At 47.1% G+C, this 22,522-nt stretch overlaps 1 protein-coding gene across 5 annotated transcripts in view; it reads right to left on the bottom strand.

The window, feature by feature from the left end:
- Positions 1-22,522, bottom strand: part of LOC146208419 (endosome/lysosome-associated apoptosis and autophagy regulator family member 2-like) — a 61,266-nt gene that overhangs the window by 12,966 nt on the left and 25,778 nt on the right. For 2 of the 5 annotated variants that reach the window (XM_084593617.1, XM_084593634.1), the window contains exons 2-15: positions 18,764-18,904; positions 18,272-18,624; positions 17,537-17,684; positions 15,832-15,921; positions 14,870-14,978; positions 14,017-14,166; positions 9,300-9,677; positions 6,418-6,635; positions 5,614-5,681; positions 5,242-5,442; positions 4,541-4,762; positions 3,775-3,904; positions 2,231-2,340; positions 981-1,057 (exon numbers count right to left, since the gene is read on the bottom strand). In XM_084593617.1, the coding sequence (XP_084449743.1) occupies positions 981-1,057; positions 2,231-2,340; positions 3,775-3,904; positions 4,541-4,762; positions 5,242-5,442; positions 5,614-5,681; positions 6,418-6,635; positions 9,300-9,677; positions 14,017-14,166; positions 14,870-14,978; positions 15,832-15,921; positions 17,537-17,684; positions 18,272-18,624; positions 18,764-18,904 (2,395 nt within the window). Of the gene's footprint in view, positions 1-980; positions 1,058-2,230; positions 2,341-3,774; positions 3,905-4,540; positions 4,763-5,241; positions 5,443-5,613; positions 5,682-6,417; positions 6,636-9,299; positions 9,678-14,016; positions 14,167-14,869; positions 14,979-15,831; positions 15,922-17,536; positions 17,685-18,271; positions 18,625-18,763; positions 19,025-22,522 lie in introns of those variants that run through there. The other 3 variants (XM_084593652.1, XM_084593643.1, XM_084593626.1) reach the window with 2 other exon arrangements.

Below are 22,522 nucleotides of genomic sequence, written 5' to 3'. Positions count from 1 at the left end.
GAATCCCATCGGGTTTCTCGTTACTGCCTCCCAATTTGTTCAGCCCAGAGAACTGTGCTTTAGCTGAGGAATTCGTCACGGAATGAGCGAATTCGTATTTCGCACCACATAGGCTGAATCTGTGACATTGCCTGCAACGTCCCAAATTCTCGCGCAGCGATTGGGCAGCCCACATTTTTCGACTCCACTGAGGCTGCGTCGCATTTAAGTGCTGACTTGGACCTTGCGCTCTCTTGTATCGCTCTGAAGAAGAGCCCCAAGCGCCATGTTTCGTCACGTTCCGAACATTTCAATTTGCAAAAGGTACGCAAGGGATCGACCAACCATCTTGGTGATCACAAAGTGATCACGAGTCATAGTCTGGACAAACGAGAAGTCATCACGCGCGTACCCGACGTTTGCGTTGTCTCGTGGTTAACTCTAAGCATTCGATGCAAAAAAGAAAAAAGGAAAAGAAAAGAACAAGAATTACCCCGTTCACAAACCGAAATAGTTTAGTATACAAATAAATGCTGAGGTTGATACGCTAAGCAGATTAAGCTAGACGTGGCATCAGCCACTCTGAAGTCCCAGTCTCAAAGATCAAAGAGAGCACAGAATGACACATCGCATCTCGTCATACACAAAAGCCAGCCCAGGAGGCCGGCTGATTACTACCCTTTCTGGTCTTCGCGGGCTCAGGCCATTCACTGCAAGAAAGCTGATTGGTGAATTTTTATGATGCAAGGGCAGAGTCAGCGAAAGTGCGACATGACAAAAGAGATTTTTTTCTAGGCGGGCTCAAATACATTTTTCAAGCATTTTCCCTCAGAGGAGCCGATAGTGGCCAGGGGAAAGCTTGCACTCACTACATCACCGGTGGGCACCGGCGGCACATGGGGACTCGAACCCTACACCTTCCGCATGAGAGGGGGTGCTCATAACAATAGGTCGCCCGCCGCTGCTGTTCATTCACAGATAATGCACGAAAGTCCACTCACCCGGGAGGAACTCCTTGAGGACGTCGATGTCGTTATACGACGGCCTGGTTGTGATTCCGATAAGCTCATCTCCCAGGCTTCGCGAAAGGTAAAGGTGAAAAAAAAAAAGAAGGAGAGAGAGAGAAAACGAACGGTAAATCGAAGATACAATCAATGATAAATACACCAGCGCAATGAAAAGATTCCCTCTCTGTGCCCGATTAGCGCGAAGAGACAGTGGTCCGTTCGGATTGTCTTCCGATGAAGTTAGAATTTCCTTCGTTTATAAGAGGGTTGTTGAGTTTCTGTCGTGCTTTTGTTCTCAACATCGTTTAGAGCCATTGCTCTGTTACGCAAATCTATGGCACCTGTGATAACTGTATTCAGGGTTTTACTGTCTTGTCACAACTATTTGCTGTTGACCTGGCTGTCGAGAATCAGGGCCTTACGACCACGTTGGTTTTAAAGAACATCTAAGCCTAAACCTACAGAAAACCGACTGCCTATACAGCCAGCTCGCACAGACAAAGAAACTACACTCATGCTACGTTTTGCTAAATGATGCAGATTTGCTAGTGCGTTAAAAGAAATTAATTCAAAGATGTTGAGAACGTCGTGACAAAACGTAAGTCTTGACGACAAAAACTAGGCGGGGCGTGTTGCGCCTTATCGCTCGCGAGAAATTCCTGTAGGAACCACAGTTACGTCTATACGCGTGCTGGATGCGCTGAACTATAAGGCACTGAACTGAAGGGACCGCTGGATTTTAGCGGTAACGAGACAGCGCTAAATACTCTCTTCATCAGAAAATGAGGCGTCGGCGCCAGTGTTAGCGTTGTGAGCGAAAAATCACGAGCATGGTGGCGCTGCCAGCCGGTATAGCTGGCAGCTGATTGGACGCAGGGTTGCCTAACATTACGGTTGGCAGGAGTTGCCAACTCGGGTCTCTCATTTCACATGGGAAGGTGGTATCAGAATCACCCTATCAGGACTGCTGCATTCTGAGCCAAAAACGGTACGCCTAGGCCATGCAGGCGTGTTCATACGGCTTGGTTAAAGTCAGGTGATCGCCAACGCTATCGCGTCATGCCCTTAAAAACGGAGCTTAAATGTCCCGCATAACGTTTTTAACATTGTTTACAGCCAAACATAAAGATCAGTTCCCTTTAAGCACGAGACCATTTGGATCACTGCGAATCATCAACAACCCGCCAACGCCGCCAAGAATAACGATGCCGACGGAGTAGCAGCACAGCTGGCTTGCGACTCACCTGACTGACTGGATGGCCAGCGGTGATCCAATGTCGGCTTGCTGAGAAGGCACGATTGTCGATCTGCACACCTGAGACTTGACATTGTCGCCTGAGAATTCGTCTTGCATCTGCGACAGAAGAAGAGAACACCAATGTGAGCAATTCGTAGCAACGTGATTGTCACTTCGAGTTAGGGAGTTAATTTAAAGCATGAAGGTGCTGACGAAAGATGTACTGAGTCTACTGACAATTACCGTCGACGGAGAAAAGACCCGACAATAGCTAGTAAAAACACTGATGCTGTGAACACGTACAAAAGCCGCAGTGCGGTATTGCGCAGTGTTGATTCGTAGCTTTCATCACGCGTTGTCATTTGTTCCGCTGCGGAAAGATCTATACTCGAGGACAACATTTTTGGCTGTATATAAAGCGAAGGCTAAGACGACGGTCTTTTTCCCCGTCGTGTGGAGAAGGGGCTACCTTATTCCACTCCCCACTACACCCCTCCGTATCCCTATATGATGAAAATAACAGCGCTACAGACGTGGACGGAGGTCAAGAACAAACAGGACGGGCGCTGACTCGCAACTGAAGTTTATTGTCATCATGTCACCGTACCAACTCGCCCAGATGTCTTTTCTATTACAGTGTCCCTATACTTTGGACAATACAAGCCACGGCACGGTGACAAGTCTGTTTCTCCTTTCCTTTCCTGCCTATCTTCCGTTGCAGAGCCACGAATAGTAGTCTGGAAGTTTCGCTTCGTGAAGCACATGGATGTCTTCAGGTGTGCGGAAGTTTCCAAGGACTATGCTGGCAAAATTAAACTCATCACTCTCTTAAATTGATTCGGCCCGCCGTGGTGGCACAGTGGTTAGGTGCGCTCGACTACTGTGCCCAAGGATGTGGGATCGAATCCCGGCCGCGGCAGCCGCTTTTCGATAGAAGCTCAAAGCTAGGCGCCCGTGTACTGTTCGAAGTCCGTGCGCGTTAAAGAACCCCAGGCGGTCGAAATTTCCGGTACCCTCCACTACGGCATCTCTCATATACATAGTCGCTTTGGGACGTTAAACCCCGTAAACCAAACCATCTTAAACTGATTCTTACGTTCACATTTACAATGCCATCCTTGATGTAAAAAAAAAAAAATGGCGCCTGAGTGCATACTGGGAGAGCGAATTTTTCGGTTGAGAGCTGCATACGATGCCTTCGACCAAAGCTAGAACTGGAGCTTAGCTCTTCTCTGTTGGATTGGGACATTTAGAGCCATGGGCTCTCTTCCAGTATGAGACCGCCAGAAAAACGGAACACGAAGGAAGCACTTGTCTTCGGTACCTCACTGGTTTTGTTTGTCCGGTGCTCATGTTCCGTTTTTATGCGCAGTTTCCGGAGTTTCTGGAGGTACCATTATAAAATATTTAAAACGCCTTCAGAAGACACCAATAATGTCAACCAGATTTCTATTTCTATCTTTCAGGTAGCGCATAATAAAGACGAGGCTACGAAAGCATGAACGCAGGACTCGACTTGACATGTGGCGGTAGTGTGCCAGAGGGACTCACGTGGTACGTGACGTTGTTTCCACACGCTGCCACCGGTTTTCCTTCGTTGCCGCACAGGCTGATGTTGAACACGTGGTAGTACTGAGTTCCGCTCGCTGTGAACAGCTTGCGGCCTCGGACTTCCAGGTACCTGTGACACACCGCACACATCAGCACGGATTCTTGCATTCGCATCCATATGGCAAACACTCATCACCGCCTTGCCTGAGACCTTTACCCTATGCATATTTGAAGAACTGGCTCGCCTATTGAGCAAAGCACTCCGCAATTTCTCACCGCCGTCCAAAATCAAATGCGTTCTTGGTACTAGGTTTCTCTTTCCTTTTTTACGCTTGCACAACGATGACAGTCTGAGAAACAAAATACGCTGCAGACAATCGTACATGCAGTTAGGCCAAGTAACTGCAACATCTTTAGCTTAGATGCTGATAGTGCTTATCAGTTTGAACCGAGCATCACTGAACACAATTTTCGCATTTATGCCTTCATCAACGTCAAGCAGATAAAAACGGTTTTTCTTCCAGCCCACGGAACCGAAGTCACTAAAAGCGATAAAATAAAAAATCATTGACGCCAGTTTCAAACTGCTTATGCTACCTTCATCAAAAGAAAATGCCAGCCCGGTTCTGATCAGGTAGCGTTTGTCGCAATTCTCGCGAGGTGACACTGTTTTTCAGGTCCCTCTCATGTGCATCTTCACGCACTAATAAAATACCTCAGTTCGTGTGCAAATCACGCATTTCGTACCAGGGGTTTGGCTACTCACGGCGGCAGTGTGTGGAAGTCAAACTCGTCACCCTGCTGCAGGTAAACGCGGCAGTCGCTGTAGCAGGCCTGGCCGTTCTCGCTACGCAGCCCCGGCCCGCAGGACTTGCACGAGGACACGCCGTACGGAAGCCGTTCCGTCACGTACGTGTTGGCCGGACATTGCTTGCACACAAGGTTCTCACGATCTTCGATGTACTGGCCTGGGCCGCACGGTATGCATCTGGAACAGGAACAAGAAACATATAAGACCTTTGCTACATGTCGCTTAATGCGTGCTCAACTGCAATGGCGCTGGCTGAATTTCCTTTGGAGGATTTCCACTACAATGGCCCTAAAACATGCAGATAATGAGAAACCTCCTGGAATCGGTACAGCGCACCTCAAGCGCGTGAAATACATAGCTACAATATACAGAAAAACATTTCTCCGAAATCCCATTCTCTACTCTCTCTCTCTCTCTCTCTCCTTTCTTTTTTTCCGACTTGCACGTCCGGCATGACGCCTCGCCTATCAAAGCTGCGTCGGCCCGCCGTTGCACCCTACCGCACTCTTAGTGTATACACACTGCGTGTCGCATATGTGACCATGCAACTTGGATGATATTGGGGCGGCATACGCTATATACATAATGTTTCGACTATTTTTACTTTTCGTACTAAGTGACAACTTCGGCCAGGGTCTCCTTTAGTGGATGCATACCCTTTGGCCTCGCTGCCTTCTGGACAGGGGATGCACTTCTCGGCGCCTCCGCGCACAGTGTTGGTGACGTGGATGTCATAAATGATGGCTGAGTCCTCAGACTGCTGGCGCCGCCGGTTGCTGCGCGACGAGGCCGCATCGTTTGCTGAACGCTGGAAGGCCCAGCTGAACGTGTAGCTGTCGTTCTGCTGGACGTAGTGCCTGCGGAGGAAAAAAGAGAGAAAAAGAAGGGCATCGGTGGATGGTAGAAGAAAGTTGCTCTCTTGGCGCACACAAGTTTACGCGCAACAAACATCTGCTCAAAAGAAGTAATTGATAAATAATCATATAGCTACATCACAAAAACAATTTGAGAAATGTTTGTGCACTCACGTGTAGTGCTGCTTTTCTTGCCTTCCCGTCCAAGACTTCACAACCGAGACACCTTGCTTTGTATTAGACTGAAAAGAACAATTAATACATAAATAATGATCAGGCCACTTTAGTGCAGTGTTAGTAAGGAATCTCAGTAAAATCACTCAGAATTAAACTGCGATAACCCAACTGCGTGTGTCTCCTTTTCGCACATCTGAAACTCTGCGGATATCGGATAATGCCTCTAGTCATGCATTGCGGACTCTGCCCAATCATAGAAGCGTTTTTTTTAATACTGTTAGCTCATGCAGCCGTCCGTCGAGCTAGCCGAGAAGCTCAGCTTAGTTGTGTAGAACTCCAGAGAGCTTCGTCTTCGTTGAAACAGCTTGCTGAGGCGCTACCCACTCTAGTTACATAACCTTATACTGTAGGCTAAAGCAGATCCGTTCTCCATAAACTCCCACGCTGCAGCGCGCGCGATGTACAGCTGAATATACCTCCCTCTCTCTCGGTCTCCTTTTATCCCCTTCTTACGCCACGTGGTTTAGGTGGCCACATTCGGTGAGAATTGCTACGCCATCCCTTCCTTCCTAACTCCGTTAGTTCTTCCCCTGATACTCTTACTTCACCGCATTAAGGGTGTGTTTGAGGCGAAACGTACCTCACATTCTCTCATGACGCGTGTCAATTTAAAACATTCGCACAAGCTATAAGAAATGACTACTTGCGCCCCAGATGTGCCTTCGCAGGATATGTTTGATCCAATAATATGATCCCATAATGTTTGATCCCATAATCCCATAAGCCCTCGCCGTTCCTCACCGACATAAAGACGAGCTCGCAGAGTCCAGCGCAGTCGAGCTCGAAGGTGAAGCTGACGGTGCCGAAGGCGGTGGTGCGCCCGCCGAAGAACACGTCCTGTCTCCGGAACGCGCCAACGTCCAGTGACAGAATCAGGTAGGCGTCCTCGCCGTGTCCCTGGCCGCTCTGAACGTAGCTGCCGGCCGCCTTCCAGGCGGTCGCGTTGCGGCAGCCCCAGCCTGTGCATGGGGATCGCCGCGCTCAGCGAAACGGGAGCCGCACTCTGCCTAAAAGCAATGCTTTTAAAAAGACACTGTGGACGACTTCGAAAAAGTATTGTTCCCAGTAAGAAATTGGTTATCTCGCTGCTTTGGCTATGCGTTGGAGTTAATGCAACAAAAAAAAAAATGTGTTGAAAAATTACGGTGGGCATTTCAACTCCGTCTTTAAACGTATAACACGATGGCGCTAATGGCTCCAGCTGGGCAACTGCCCCCCCCCCCCCCCCTCCCCAGTAGATATACGCGTAAAATAGCGGATTTGATGCATGTATTTTACATTCGTGATCAGGCGGAGAAGGCGACACCCAGATTACTTTTTTTGTTTTCTCCCCGTTCTTTATAATTTAATTCATTTATTTGTAGTATAGTGCATAAAATGACAGTTATTTTATTCGTCACAGTGACCTTTTTTGTGATTAGAGCGTGGTTAGAACCCAATCAGTCAAGGCCAACTTTTATTTGTCCTTCTTAGTGTCTCATAATTCAGCTCATTTATTGAGAAGGTAAGTTAAGCTGTGAACTAAAAATTCAAATAAAAACGCGGGCACCACACAAAACTAAGGTTAGTATCATCATCATCATAATCAGCCTAATTATACCCACTGCAGGGCGAAGGCCTCTCCCATATCTCTCCACTTAACCCGGTTCTGTGCTAGCTGCATCCACTTGACCCCTGCGAACTTCTTAATCTCATCCGCCCACCTAACTTTCTGCCGCCCCCTGCTACGCTTTCCTTCCCTTGGAATCCAGTTTGTTACCCTCAGCGACCATCGGTTATCCTCTCTTCGCACTACATGTCCTGCCCATGTCCATTTCTTCTTCCTAATTTCCACTAGAATGTCGTGAACTTGAGTTATTTCTCTGACCCACTCTGCACGCTTTCTATCTCTTAATGTTACCCCTACCATTTTTCGTTCCATAGCCCTCTGGGTTGTCCTCAACTTAAGTAGAACTCTCTTGGTTAGCCTCCACGTTTCAGCCCCATAGGTGAGTACAGGCAAGATGCAACTGTTGTATACTTTCCTCTTGAGCGATACCGGTAAGCTGCTAGTCATAATCTGCGAGTGCTTGCCAAATGCGCTCCATCCCAATCTTATTCTTCTTGTTATTTCCTTTTTATGATACGCATCTGCGGTTACTACCTGTCCTAAGTAGATATATTTGCCTACTACTTCCAGTATTTCGCTACCTAATGTAAACTCCTGTTCCTTCCCGAGGCTGTTGAACATTACCTTAGTCTTCTGCATATTGATTTTCAAGCCTACCTTTCTACTTTTCCTGTCTAGGTCATCAATCATTATTTGCAGTTCATCTCCCGAGTTGCTTAGCAAGGCAATGTCATCAGCAAATCGCAGATTACTGAGGTATTCTCCATCTACCCTTATCCCTAACTGCTCCCATTCCAAGTCTCTGAATACTTCCTCTAAACAAGCTGTGAATAGTACTGGGGAGATTGTGTCTCCTTGCCTAACACCTTTCTTTATGGGAATTTTGTTGCTTTCTTTATGTAGAACTATGGTTGCTGTGCAGCCACTATATATATCTTCCAGCCCTTTCACGTACGGCTCGTCTACCCCCTGATTTCGCAATGCCTGCATCACCGCCGAGGTTTCAACTGAGTCAAATGCTTTTTCGTAATCAATGAATCCTATGTATAAGGGCTGGTTATATTCCGAGCATTTTTCTATCACCTGATTGATGGTATGGATATGATCGATAGTAGAGTACCGTTTCCGAAGCCCTGCTTGATCCTTTGCTTGATTGCAGTCTAAGGTTGTCCTGATTCTATTAGCGATTACCTTAGTAAATACCTTATACGTAACAGACAGTAAGCTGATTGGTCTGTAATTTTTAAGGTCCTTAGAGTCCCCTTTCTTGTGAATGAGGATAATGTTTGCATTCTTCCATGTTTCCGGTACCGTCGATGACACCAGGCACTGCGTATACAGGGTGGCCAGTTTTTCTAGCACGATATCCCCCCCCCCCCCCCCCCCCCCGTCCTTCAGCAAATCTGTAGTTATCTGATCCTCTCCAGCTGATTTCCCCCTTTTCATAGTTTCTAGTGCTTTCTTGACCTCGTCCTTCGTCACTGGTGGAACGTCTGACTGTTTTTCCCTACCGCCAATCTCATTACGGTCCTGACTACTTTGGCTACTGTAGAGATCTGTATAGAACTCCTCGGCTACTTTGACTATCTTGTCCATAATAGTGATGACGTTGCCCGCCTTGTCCCTTATCGCATACATCTGGTTTTTGCCTATGCCCAATTTCTTCTTTACCGCTTTAAGGCTTCCCCCGTTCTTTACAGCATGCTCAATTTTCTCCATGTTATACTTCCTTATATCGGCCACCTTGCGCTTATTGATTACCTTTGATATCTCGGCCAATTCGATCTGGTCTGTTGTAGTGGTTATTTATAACCACTACAACAACAACAACTCCTTCAATAGCATCACAGAATTAATGACGGAATAGTGATCTTTCACATTACTAGCATACATGAAACATCCCCTCCTCCCTTTTTTAAAAGGAAAGGAAAATCCTCAGGTGAGAATTGAAAAAAAAATTATCAAGAATGACTGTGACCGCACCGCTATTACAGCAGCCGTGAATGCGTCTTACCCTGCAGGCTCATGCAGCGCGACGCCATGTTGCTGGGAAGCTCCTGCCACGTCTTGAAGAAGAAGCCGTAGTTTGGCACCGTCGACGCCGGGCAGTCCTGGCACTCCTTGTAACCGTCCGAATAGTTTCCGGGCGGACAGTAGTCGCACATGTGCCTGCTTCCATGGTGCATGCCCGGGTTGCACGGCGGGCAGGGCACCGTATTTCCGGACACCGGCAAGTGCACAGAGTCCGGGTGGTGCGGGTCGCACACCTTGGGCGACACCCAGTCGTACGACACCGTCGTCATGTTGGTGCGGTGGTCGCACGGGCTGCGCATCTCGTAGTAGTCGTCCGGAGTGCACGCCGGCCGCTTGCCGCACTGCGACGAGCCAGGCACTGCGAACAGCGGGGATGCCTTTAGCTCCTCACAAACGGGTGGTCATTTCAGACAGTTTTCAACTTCGTCTCTTCTCTGTCTGCCAGTGAAACTTAGTGCCACTCAGTGCCACTTCAAATCTGTCAGTGCTACTTAGCGTATGCACCAGCTACAAGTGATATAGTGGTGTGACACATATGTGGTGCCCCGCAGCTTTCGAGCAACCTCGGCTAATCGAGGGCTTACGAGACGATATAGGTTGACGTCATACTCACGTAGGCTGCTAAATAAAAGCGCTATGATACTTCGGCTGATGGTTTGTAGGCAACTCGCCTCTAGAATGGGGCACTCTGCGTCATTTCTAGAACGCAAGATCCGCGTTAAGATGTCGCTTTGTTAGCAGGCCTGTGCAACGCCCCAGCACTCTACATGGGTTTGGCGCCGACTGTAAGAGCCTAACAATCTGGGCCAGTCAGAATGCAATATTTAATGTCATTAGGCTATAATCAGCAGTTGAGTGACCGGCAAAGTTCGGGAACTCTGGATAAAAGCATGCACAGCTGACCTTCACCAGCACTATCCGAACAAACACAAAGTTTCTAAGTATATATATATATATATATATATATAGCGTCACTGACGTCTTCGGGGACAACGTACATGGGATCTTACCCAGCACCTCCCACCAAATGTCACCAACACACGTAGCACACAGAACAACAACCGAGCTGCCCTTTTTTTAATCAAGCGAAACTCAAGACAGACGAGGACGACGTCCAGCCACGCGCCAAGACATTCGGCCACTTGGTGGCGCTAGAAGATGGGCAGCGGTGTGGCATATATATATATATATATATATATATTTATATATATATATATATATATATATATATATATATATATATATATATATATATATATATATATATATATATATATATATATATATATATATATATATATATATATATATATATACACACTGCCCACTCCGCTCCGGTATGAAGAGATTCCAGATTCCAAGTAAGCACCGCAACTCTATCAATATGTTATTGAACAGCTTTGTCGTCCTACTGTTTCATCTCTGCCTCTCCATTCTCTCTCTCTCTTTGCCTCTCAGCAGAAAACCTTGACGCATCATTCCAGACCGCCGGAACCCGGTCTCTCTAGAGATGGGTGCTATCTTGTTCGCTAACGACTTCCTTGCGCAGCGACATCCTCCGACTTTTTTCTTTGTTCTCTGGGCTATACACTCATCGATTACGGTTTGGTTTGGTTTGTGGGGTTTAACGTCCCAAGCGAGTCTTGCTATGAGAGACGCCGTACACTTTAGGACTCTGGAAGTTTCGATCACCTAGGGTTGTGTAGGTCGTACTGACATCGTGCATCACATGAGCGTATTACGTTTGGCGATTCTCCGATTACGACCGCCATAAGGTCACGCACAGTTATGTGGTAGGTTACTTCCCATCTTTGACTCTCTGGTGCCTCGTAAGCATGAACGTTTTAACGCGAACGCGCTTAAATATGAAGCAACGCAGTTCTTGGCATCTGTAATCAAGAAGGCGATGATTACAGGGGCATGAGACGTACGCTCCATCACCAAGCGACTCTTCAATTATTTCATTCAAATCCATTGCTGCTCATGATTTATGAGACTGCGGCAAAAAAGAAATACTTCTATCGTTGTCAGACTTCAACCTATAGGTTCCATGAAACGCATATAAAAAGTACCCCGGAGCAGGCGCCTTTCACAGCCTCGTCTACGAGCAAGCTTATCGTCCACCGCCGGCCCTTTAGCAGCCGTAATTTTTCTTTATTTGTTTTTCTACATTTTACTTGTTTTCTTTGCGAGGCGCGACCGCCAGGTACACACTATACCTGTCAATGTAATACGGCGGCGAAGTCACGCCTCGCGAGGAAACGACCCGCCTTTCAATTTGCCGATAACGGCGCGTCCGGGTAACGCGATCAGGGTAAGAAGAGCACCTGGCCGCTGCCATGACAACGGACAGCCCCCCCCCCCCCCCCCCCTCCGCCCTTCCCACTCTTCTTCGTACCTACGCACACGCTTTAATGTCTGCGCTGTCCCCCGCGCTTCGCGTCGCGCTCTCGTGCTACCGATAGACAGCTGTGATTAGTCATGCGGGGCCGCCTACCGCTATTGTTTCGCCCGCTCATTTGTAGTCGAATTCTTGTTTACAGCGCGCACCCGCGTTGCGGCGCATAGGCCTGGCATCAAGCCGTACGCTGCGAAGCCGGAACTAAAAACTTTTAGCAAATGAAAAAAAAAAAAAAAAAAAAAAGACAATAGTCGCTGTCGCTACGCGTGTTCCAATGTTTGCAGAAAAACGAAGTACCGTGTTGTTTGACATGTGTGCAGAATTCCGGCGGCAATTGAATGAGTGAAACAAAAATAACAGAGTTTTAACATAGTTGAACCGAGTAGTAAGCGCGGAACCTTTTGCGCGCAGAGAGACGGGCAAAGCACTGCACTAGCGTGTGTCGCAGTCTGCACACGGGAAGTGATTGGAGGCGACGATATTTTTTTGGACTGCTGGGAAGCAGCTTCCTTGTGGGCCGTCCTCAAAATGACTATTAAGAAGGATTTGCAGCTTAACTCTCACGGCATGAGATTGCTCCCGATTATGCCCCTCAGGTCCCAGTTAAGGAAGCCGGCGCACCGCTCAAGCTGTTTATGCGGCTTTTTCCCTGGCTTCCTCGTAACTGCTGATTGCAAATAAACTTTCGACTTTGAACTTTGAAAAAGGAGGACGATGTCCATATAATCGTGTAATGGCGCTGGGCCTGAATAGTATATGGAGAAGCAGGTGGGACACACGTCCAGTGCGAGAATGCTTCAAAAAAGCTATTGTGATGTACTGTGAAGTTATTAAAACTTCTGGATCCAGCACCAGACTGGCTCCCACGCATCAAAACCACAAAATCATAAAAAATAGCCATACTACGTCAGTCACGTACGGCTGACGTTTTCTTTTTTTATTTTTTAAATATTGTAGAATATGAATGCAAAAAAAAAAAAAAAAGAAAAGCGCCGATAACTACGAAGTTTCATATTCGCTTCCCACTAGAAATTCCTGCATTCTAATCCGTTGCGCTTCAATTACTTTTTTCCTTGTGTGTGCGTGCGTGCGTGGCGTATGTGTGCAAGCGCTACTAGTGGACAAACGTGTCTGACGATTTTTGCTAGGCTCTGATACCCCGCATTACTTAGGCCCTAATTCCCTGGATTACTGATTTCACACTGAAAACAGCTAGGGGTTATGAAAGGGGCGCACAAAATATACTGCGTATGCCTCCAGTCGGAAAAAGGCGAGACTCAAGTGAGATGAAAATCGCGAAAGAAGTGCAAAGACGCCGGACACGCAGAATGGGAACTATATCAGCCCTTCCTGCTTCGCCTGAAACGAAGTCACGCGATCCGTCTCTTTCGCTTCACTGGCCTTAGGGGTGTATATCAGCTATAGCGATAGTAGAACAGCGTCACGATCGCGCGGCTGAGGACACCTGCACTACTATATATATTTTAGCTGCAGCTGTGCTAGTTTCTACTTACCACATTTTCGTGGCTTCCTATGCGAAAGAACACGCGGAGTAAAGAACACATCCTGAACGTTGCTTCCTCCGTTACAATTGCTTGAAGACATTGGCATTTCATTCAGAACAAAGTTTAGCTCCACGGACAATTTCAAGAAACGCACTTAAAAGCGAGGGCTACGATAAGTTATGTAAACGGCACTGCCTTTTTGAAATCGCGCATTTGCATGTGACGACCCGCGACAAATAAAGGCAAAAGAAAAAAAGAAAAACGTTGACGACCGGCCGTTGGCTGCTCTAGATCTGCCGCTAGCTTGTCAGAATTTGCAGAACACCCCACTACCGCCCTCGCCACTACCTGCCTGCCACAAACGCACTTCTTTTTTGTAACATGAAAAGTGCAGAACGCTTATTTCGGGCTACTGACGTTTCACAAATCAATTAGTGAAGCACGCGAATGCAGGCTACCCTAGCGAAAAAACCGTATTGGTAACAATAACCTGATACATATTTCTCATCCTGATCTCATACTAAATCATACGAACCTCATTCAATCTCACATATTTCTCATACGCTGAATGATATTTGTATGACGAGATATGAGATTTGTAGGAGTTTAATATCTTAGTATAGTATGAGAGAATGAGGTTATTGTGACTCATAGGGTATTTTTCACTAAGGATAACCCGATAAATCACCCCCCCCCCCCCTTCCCGCTCTCCTTTTCTTCCTCAACTTTCACCCACAGGTCCCATTCGTCCACTCATTCCCCAGAGTGAAGACTTGCATGGTTACACTCACATGCGAACTCCTCCGGTCCGCAGGGCTTGCATTCGGATGCGTCCCCGATGGAGTAGGTGTTCAGGGGACACGGCTTGCATTCAACGGCACCCTCGGAGTCGCTGAACGTACCGGGAGCGCACGGTGTGCACTCGGAGGTGTAGGCCACGCCTGCGGGGAACGAGGCGCATGCGTGGCGGGAGCCCACTTAACACAGCACAGGCCCACGTACTGAAGATTTGCAAAACGACTAAATAGCCTTCAAGAAAATGCTGTATTGAAATATACTTTCTATTTTAATGGTTTCATTATAAAGCTGAGGGGACCGAAACCTTAGTAAAAAGAAGCAAGACGCGGCACATAAATAATAAAGAAAGTGTAAGCCGCAAGCTACGAATTAGAATGCGATTGGTTTGGTTTTGTTTATGGGGTTTAACGTCCCAGAGAGACTATGAGAGACGCCACAGTGGGGTGCTCCAGAAATTTTAGCCACCTGGGGTTCTTTAACGTTCACTGACATCGAACGGCACACAAGCGCCTTTCTTTTCAGCTCCATCGAAAAGCGGCCGCCGCGGTCGGGATTCGATCCCGCATCCAAGGGCACGAATTAGAATGAGAGAAAATAAAACGAAGAAGTACTTGTAGCAAAGTGGAGAAGAATACATCCCACTACAGCCAAAAACACTGAACTGAATATAACGCCCCGGAAAAAGAAAACATGCATGTAACAGGTGTTATATAGGGCAGATGGAGATGAGCGCTCACCGATCATCATGATCAATGCTAAGCAGGCGTCGTGTAAAGTAGGAGAATAAAGAGGACTAAAAAAAAAAAAAAAAAAAAAAAAAAAAAAACAAGAAAAAACGACACGCACCGCTGATCTCGATGCTCTTGATCTTCACCGGCCGGTTACTTTTTCCCTCGCCTGCGTCCATGCCTACGGTCTTCCAGTAGAGCACGTTCAGGCCCGCTTGCAGGTTTACCTGCGAACGAGCGTCAAAGTCGGGTTTGCTAGTTAGCGTTAGCGTTAGTTACAAACTTCATAAAGCGGATTGGCTGGCCAACTGCAATAAATCAAAGCACATCTGCAAAATACTTCTGTATAAAAAAATTCTGAGGACAGTCACGATATTCCCTAATGCGAAATTTTAACGCCGCTATTTAAGCTTTTTTTTTTTTTTTTTGCGATACATTGAAGAAAAGGATTTTAGAGATGCTCCCATGTATATGTGTGCAGTTACGAACCACTGTTTGCTTTTCTCATGAGCCAAATGCATTTTTTTTTTAGAAGAAAATGAAGAGTCAGCAGCGAGCGGCGCAGAGCTCGAAGTCAGTTATTTACGAGGCCAATTATTTGCTACTTAGGCGAAAGAACGTTCGTTCGCACAAGTAGCGAATTGCAAATAACAAGTAGCAAATAACTGACATCGTAAATAATTGTACAAATATTCGATTCATATTCTGTTATTCTTCGATTCGGTTCTTTCTCCATTCGATTTCTATCATATCCGTTTCTTTTTCCTTTTTTTTTTTTTAACTACACTATTCGTATTCGATTCGGTGCTACAGGCAGCCTATTCTTACACGATACGGCTTCGGAAAAAAAAATATGGAGGTTTAACTCTTCTAAACCTAGATACAGGGTGGAGCATTCTTTGGCTTGGTTGCGCATATTCCAAGTTCAAGGTCAAAGGTCAAGGTCAACGCAATGTTAAGCAGCCCACTCTAAACCATACAAAGTTACTGGCTTCAAGGTGAAATTGGCGAGCCGATGACCTTAGCGTTTCCTATAAATGCACTATTCTCGCACACCGTTAAACAATGGCAGACACTTACGTTCATGGTCTTCCATTTTCCCTCCTCCGTCGTCTGCGGCCACTTGTACCTCTCCGAGTGCTCGATGCTCTGACACTGGTCGTTTTGGGCCTGCGTCAATTATATACGCGCAATACTGAGAGTGGCAGCCCCACCACTGCTCGTGGGCGACAGCAAAAGATAAAAAAGAGAAGAGGTGAGTGAAAACGCTGGGGAGCCGTGCGTTCGACTCATCTGACGTGACACGTATTTACGGAAAACAGCAGTATATTTGAAACCTTTCCACGAATAAAAATGGAAAATTTATTAACAACGCGGCTTTCTCTCCTCAGCGTGAGAAGGAAAACAACTTATAGACGATCCAAGCAATTCACGGGGCGGTGTATGAGTTATCGCTACAGTCACCTTTCGCGTCCCCTACTCGCAGTTTCAGCTGCTAGACGACCAACTTGCGTCTTTGGATTTGCTTTCATCGTGGATTTGCGGTGTCTGACTGGGCGCTGGGTGGAACTGTCTGCAGGCCCGACGAAGATGGGTGGAAATCTCTGGAGGGCGGAGCTTGGTAGGTGGGGGACACCCGTAGGTGGAACATCATTTCTACGGACGGTTGCGGCGATCTGCACCCGCAGTACAGTGCTCGGAAGCTCCGCATACTCAAACTGACACTACCGGGCAGATTTCGAAGATGACAGTAGCGATGAGAATGAATGCAAGAACACGAAATGGATTGAGAAGCGGATTAAGTTTGGATTAGGGTGAATTATTGTATGGATTCAGGAGGAGTAGTAGAAGTCACTTGTGCATATGCTGCACGCATTCGTTGAATATCTAATGAACCGCGGAGACCGCGCAACTGTTCCGATGACGTCTCGTCGGTTTTTTTTTTTTTTTTTTTTTTTTTTTTTTTTTTTTTTTTTTGACCGATTTTTATGGGCAACGCTGACACCGCCGGGTTTTGTAACTAATCAAGAAATGTAAAGTTTTCGACATAAAAAAAAATGTGAGGGACACGTTTTAAGGGTATGACGCGATGACATATAAGCTACCACAACAGGCATAAAGCTTCGCTTTACACAGGCCGTATAAACGTGCCTTGCGTGGCCTATAGGGGTAACCTGAATGCATGGGTCCTGGCAGGCTGATTCTGATATCACCCTCCCATATGAAAGGAGAGGTCCGAGCTGGCAGCTCCTCCCAGGCGTAACGCCAGGCAACTCTATGACCAGTCCGTGCGCGTCCATAGCAGTTGGCAGCTGCCACAATTGCGAAGCCGGATTTTACGCTATCGCATAAGAAAGATTAAAACACTGCTCCATTGCATTCTAAAACCGCGCCATCTAAACCGACAGAGGCATCCGAGTCAGGATTTCGGTTACAGGGCCTTCAGTCTGTGCAAGACAAAGCAGCTATAGGCAAACGCAATTTGGAACTTGATGTTTTGCAATGGCTGAAAAAAAAAAAAAGGAAAAAAAAGGGCTCCACATATCCATCCACTCTATGTGATAAGACGGGGGCCAAACTAAGTTCTTTTGTCTTCGCTTATACTGTATTTCACAAACTTCCCGCTGTAGTTCTATACCGTACATCTACGTTAAAGCATGTCGTAACAGCTCTAACATGCTTCCAATGCATTACGTTTGCCCCCGAAAGAAGAAAAAAAAAGCGAAAAAAAAAACGCTCTCGTTGGCAGCTGCAGAGCGAACAAGCCAGTCCCCTGCATGCGCACCTCGAAGTTGAAGATAACAGTGTCGTCGGTGTACTGGTAGGTGTACGTGAGCACGCCGGGTTTCACCAGTTTGGCGGAGTAAGTCAGCACCGACACGCATGGTCCCCCCTGGGAGGCCACGTAGGGCTGGAACGCCTTCCAGCCGTACCTGCAGTAGCCGCCAGCGCAGAACAAGTTCACGAGTGAGAATGACGCGTGTTACAAAATACATTTTAAGGTTTAGAAAATGGTTTATAGCACTATAAAGAGAGAGGAGCAGAGTAAAGTAAAATCAACTTCAAGAAGGAAGTGGCAAACACTTCCATGTTCTCTGGCCTTGATCGAGGCATCTGAACTCATCAGATCAAGGATAACTTGGTCACAACTTAACAGTGAGAAATAATGAACAGCGCGCCATACGAGGCGGCAAGCTCGAGCCATATCCGCAGAAATTCTGCAATGCCAATGCTGCTCTGTCACTCGGTGACCACTGAAACTATATCCCCCTTCCCAGACAGACTTCGGACCTTCGTCCTCACCTCCATCTACACCAATCCGAATTTGTGCGAGAAAGCGAAGAAGTTGCATACCACGAACTTTTCAAGGCCATCTGACGACCCTTACCTGTTCGCACCCTCCTACCATCCGATCTTGCCCCACCAGAAACAAGCGTCCTTTCCTCAGAGTGTATTGTCCTTCCGCAGCCTACAGCTTCTGCCAACGTGTAAGCATAGCCAGGGTATACGGTATACTCACGCCGAGCAGTTGGCTCCCGATCCCGGACCCAAGGAGACTGAGGCTGACATGGGTCTCCTGGTGCGGAAGCTGGACTCGATGGCCTCGGTGAGCACGTGCATTCCGGGCGGCAGCTCGCCATCCCACTGGCTGAAGCGCAGGCCCCCTCCGAGCGAGTACTTGCCCGCGGGACAGCGCACGCACGCCAACCGCGTCCGGTCGAAGTATGAGCCCGCGGCGCATGACGTCGTGCAGTCCTCCACCCGCTGCGGCGCGTTGGGGGCGCCGCCCACGCACGTCTGCGGACGAGGCACCGAAACCCGCCACCGGCCGCCAGCGTCGTCGCACTCTGTGAACTCGTAGTGGAAGTCCTTCTGCGAGGCACCACGAGGGGTGCAACCAGTGTCAAGCTCGGAGAATGTGTCCCGAGACGCGCAGAGAGTTAAACATCGGCATGTTAGGGCATAATTTAATCTACGGCTACTACAACTAACACTCAATCGCTTTACTCACTCGGAAAAGCCGTGCCTTTTCTGAACGACGAGTTGAGAGGCGCTGAAATCGCTTCAGCGACGTGGCGTTGTACGTTTGTGTGCGTGTACGTGTGTGCATAGTCATGAGGTATTCTTTGATAAACGTTTCCAGACAGGAGCTCTGCGCAAGAAAGGTCACCGAGAGCTGCAGAGAATCAAGCATTACCCTCGTCAGGTTGCAGATGGGCTCCAAACAGCAACAAGACTCGTGGTTCTGAAATTCCATCTGCGAAAGACTTTATTGTAGCATATTGAAAACGTCCTAAGATATCCTATCTCAACGGGATATTTTACGTTAAGGTTTTCGTCTTTGTGTATGTGTGTGTGCGTGTGTGTGTGTGTGTGTGTGCGTGTGTGTGCGTGTGCGTGCGTGCGTGTGTGTGTGCAGCTAGCTCAGTGCAGAATTCACGTAGCGGCTGGAGCCTGCCGATAGCCTTACATTTTCCAGTGCGTGCGTGGTGGGTGAAGCTTCTTATTTATGCTGGTCGGAGCAGCGCTGCTCCCTGCTCGCGCGTGTACACACACACACACACACACACACACACACACACACACACACACACACACACACACACACACACACACACACACACACACACACACACACACACACACACACACACACACACACACACACACACACACACACACACACACACACACACACACCACAATCCAACTAGAACAGCCAAAAATGTTACATCAGTGGGTAAGAACCTGACCTCCGAGTCAAATAAAATTTATCTCAATAATCGTCCAGCTCTTTTCTTTCATCTACACCACTGACACGACCGGCGTGTTTCACACCGCAAGAACGGGCATAGAGGCACGGCGCGTGGCCCGAACTGTGCCCTTTACCTTAAAGCAGAAAACAAGTGCGCGCAGTTCCCCGCTCCCTACGCTTCCTCATTGTTCCCAGGCTCTCGCTATCGTGCCCGCAGCTCTTATTTCTTCATTTGTTTCGCACTGCCTTCCGGGAAGAGCGCGTTCGGCGTAGCTAGCCTGCCGCGCAAGCCTGCATGTGGGGACCGTTCCTCGTTATCCCGCTGGCAAATGTCGCGGAGGACACCATCAAGCACGGGCGTATTGCCTTCGAGGCCGCGCCATTGGCTCTGTCGGGACCCTGGACTAACAAGCTATATGGAGAGAATATATAGATATAAGTCCCACCTTTCTTTTTCAGCCCCGTCAAGCCGCGCGCACCTCCACGTATTTAGCGAGCGAAAAAGGACTCTATAGGTTCGTTTCGAGCCTGGCATCTCTAAATGTACACGATATAATCGCTACATCGACAACTATAGGGGATAGTTCCCATTTCTGGGCTTCCCTTGTTAGGCGCAAAGCAGTGTTCCTGATGCAAGAATGTTTTCGCCGAAGTGAAGCCGGAAGGCGGGTGCGAAGTGCTTCCGGGTACAGCAATGTAAAAGTATAGTTAATCAAACGCACGAGTGACTGAGTTAAGTGCATGTCCCATACATGCACGTATAGCTTGAATCAAACTACAATGGAGTGATGCAGTGCGAAAATCATTGACTAGTAAATTGTTAAGCAAAAATATGTAACTAAGACATTCAGTGGTAAAGTTCTTCGTCTCATTTCTTCCTTGATATGCACCAAAAACTACCCAATGGCTTCTATGACCTCGGTCTCAAAGACCAAGCCCATAGCCAACGAGCTATCCAGGCGGGTGCACTTCGCGAGATTAAGGCTGAAGCCGTATTATCTGGCAGATCATGACAGAACTTTAAAGTTCGTTCTTTATATTTGCCCACAAGATGGCCAATCAGGTCGTATAAACTCATTACATATATTTAACTCTGTGATATTTTAAGTTGGCTTTACAGCCTGGAAAAGAAAGTGCCGTCAATGGCGTCATCTATTAACTGTGAAGCTTTATTTAGAACACCAACGAAGGGGCAGAACGAGGCGCGCGTAATACATAAAGTGCGCAGTAGGAGAGCTGGCGAACTGCTGCAATAGCGGCACCTCCGCAGTTTCGTGCACTTAGGCTAATGAGCTAGAGAGAGGTACCAATACATGCATTTTCGAAAAATGTGCTATGTCGCGTTTCTTACGACAGTATGTAGCTGTCATGTTAAACAATGGTTGAAAATTAATTATTTCTATAACTACTAAAATCTATAATTGCCAGCCGAATTTGTTATAGCACTGTTTCAGCCATATTCACTCGACTCTGCGCCTTCTCCTCTTTCTTGGTGTTAGATCACCAGCTATCACTTCTGTCCATTATAGTTGCGCCATAAATATTCATTTCATTTTCCTCCTTTCTTTTAGTAATTTTAGTGAAATGATATACAATTCGTAGAGCCAAACTTTTTGTGAAACAATATGTGAATTTACTCTATAATTCTTTGTTTTCTCGCAGTCATCCGTGGTATCTGCTGGGAGCATTTGAGTGCATAAACAACGTATCCAGAGTTCACACGACGTGACAGCAGGTGTGCCTTGTGAAGAGTATACAGGATTTGTAACTGGCCCCAGAGAATAAACCTTGATTCGTCTGTTGCTAAACAAATCTCTATAAATCCCTTTCGATGAACTGACTCGGCCGTAAAACAGAATATTGGGCCGATGGCAATTAAAAATAAAAATGAAATGAAGACGAAGAAGAAAAAGTAAGCTATAAGTATGAGTTTACGCACCACGGTTCCAGCATTGAATTTGATTTACTTTTTTTTGCAGCTCGGTAAGTGCGTTTTATTTCACAGGCTTAGAGTCGCACATGGACCATTTGCCGTCTTTCATGGCTCTCTGCTGAGCCATGTGCTGCTGTTGCTGTGCTAATACCGACGTAATTGGGACATTAGGCAAGCAGTGGCAAAGAATTCGGGACATTAGCGCTTAATTGTTAAGCCAGAGTGCAGTGCAAGACAATAAACTAACAGCTGTACTAGTCAACTTTAACCGAGGTTTAAATATTACACTGGCGTATAGTCGGTCAACGCAACTTCAATTGTGTTGTACTACATTGTACGACGTCCTAAAAATGAACACTCATTATTATGAGCTTTTTATTTTGACATGTGCTTTATGATGACTGCTTTTTGATTTCCGCTTTGAATAAGAAGCCCGCAAATGGAGGAGACACGTGGCGATAAACCCACTGCACGCACGGAAATCGCTATACGTACGGAGAAAAGCTTGGCGTCTGGATGCGAAGACGCCATACGCGAAGCGCCGGTAGACTAGGAAAACTGCTCTCGATCGACCTTCATATCGATTCTGCGAACTATAACCTCCACTATTTTACGTACTGAACACGGCCAGGCGGCAGGAAAATAAGGTGCTTTCAGTGTTTGCCGTCAGCGCTCACGTCGTTCGTGAATCACCCACACCCCGCGGCAAACTGGCCCCGGGCAAAGGCATGCGGCAAGGGATATCACATATGCTCGTCGAAATTCATCAGTCACGAAATATTTTGAAACGAGTCCACTCGAACTCGCGAAATACTGAGAGTTAAAAGGGTGGATAACTGAATACTGAGAGTTAAAAGGGTGGATAACTGGATACTGAGAGTTAAAAGGGTGGATAACTGGCTACTGAGAGTTAAAAGGGCGGATAACAGAATACTGAGAGTTAAAAGGGCGGATAACTGAATACTGAGAGTTAAAAGGGTGGATAACTGAATACTGAGAGTTAAAAGGGTGGATAACTGAATACTGAGAGTTAAAAGGGTGGATAACTGGATACTGAGAGTTAAAAGGGCGGATAACAGAAT

This window comes from Amblyomma maculatum, chromosome 1 (genome assembly GCF_055883805.1).
Source record: "Amblyomma maculatum isolate TAMU_Amacu chromosome 1, ASM5588380v1, whole genome shotgun sequence".
Taxonomy (NCBI): Eukaryota; Metazoa; Arthropoda; class Arachnida; order Ixodida; family Ixodidae; genus Amblyomma; species Amblyomma maculatum.
Note: the sequence above shows the minus strand (reverse complement) of the source record. Positions and strands in the feature narration are given on the sequence as shown.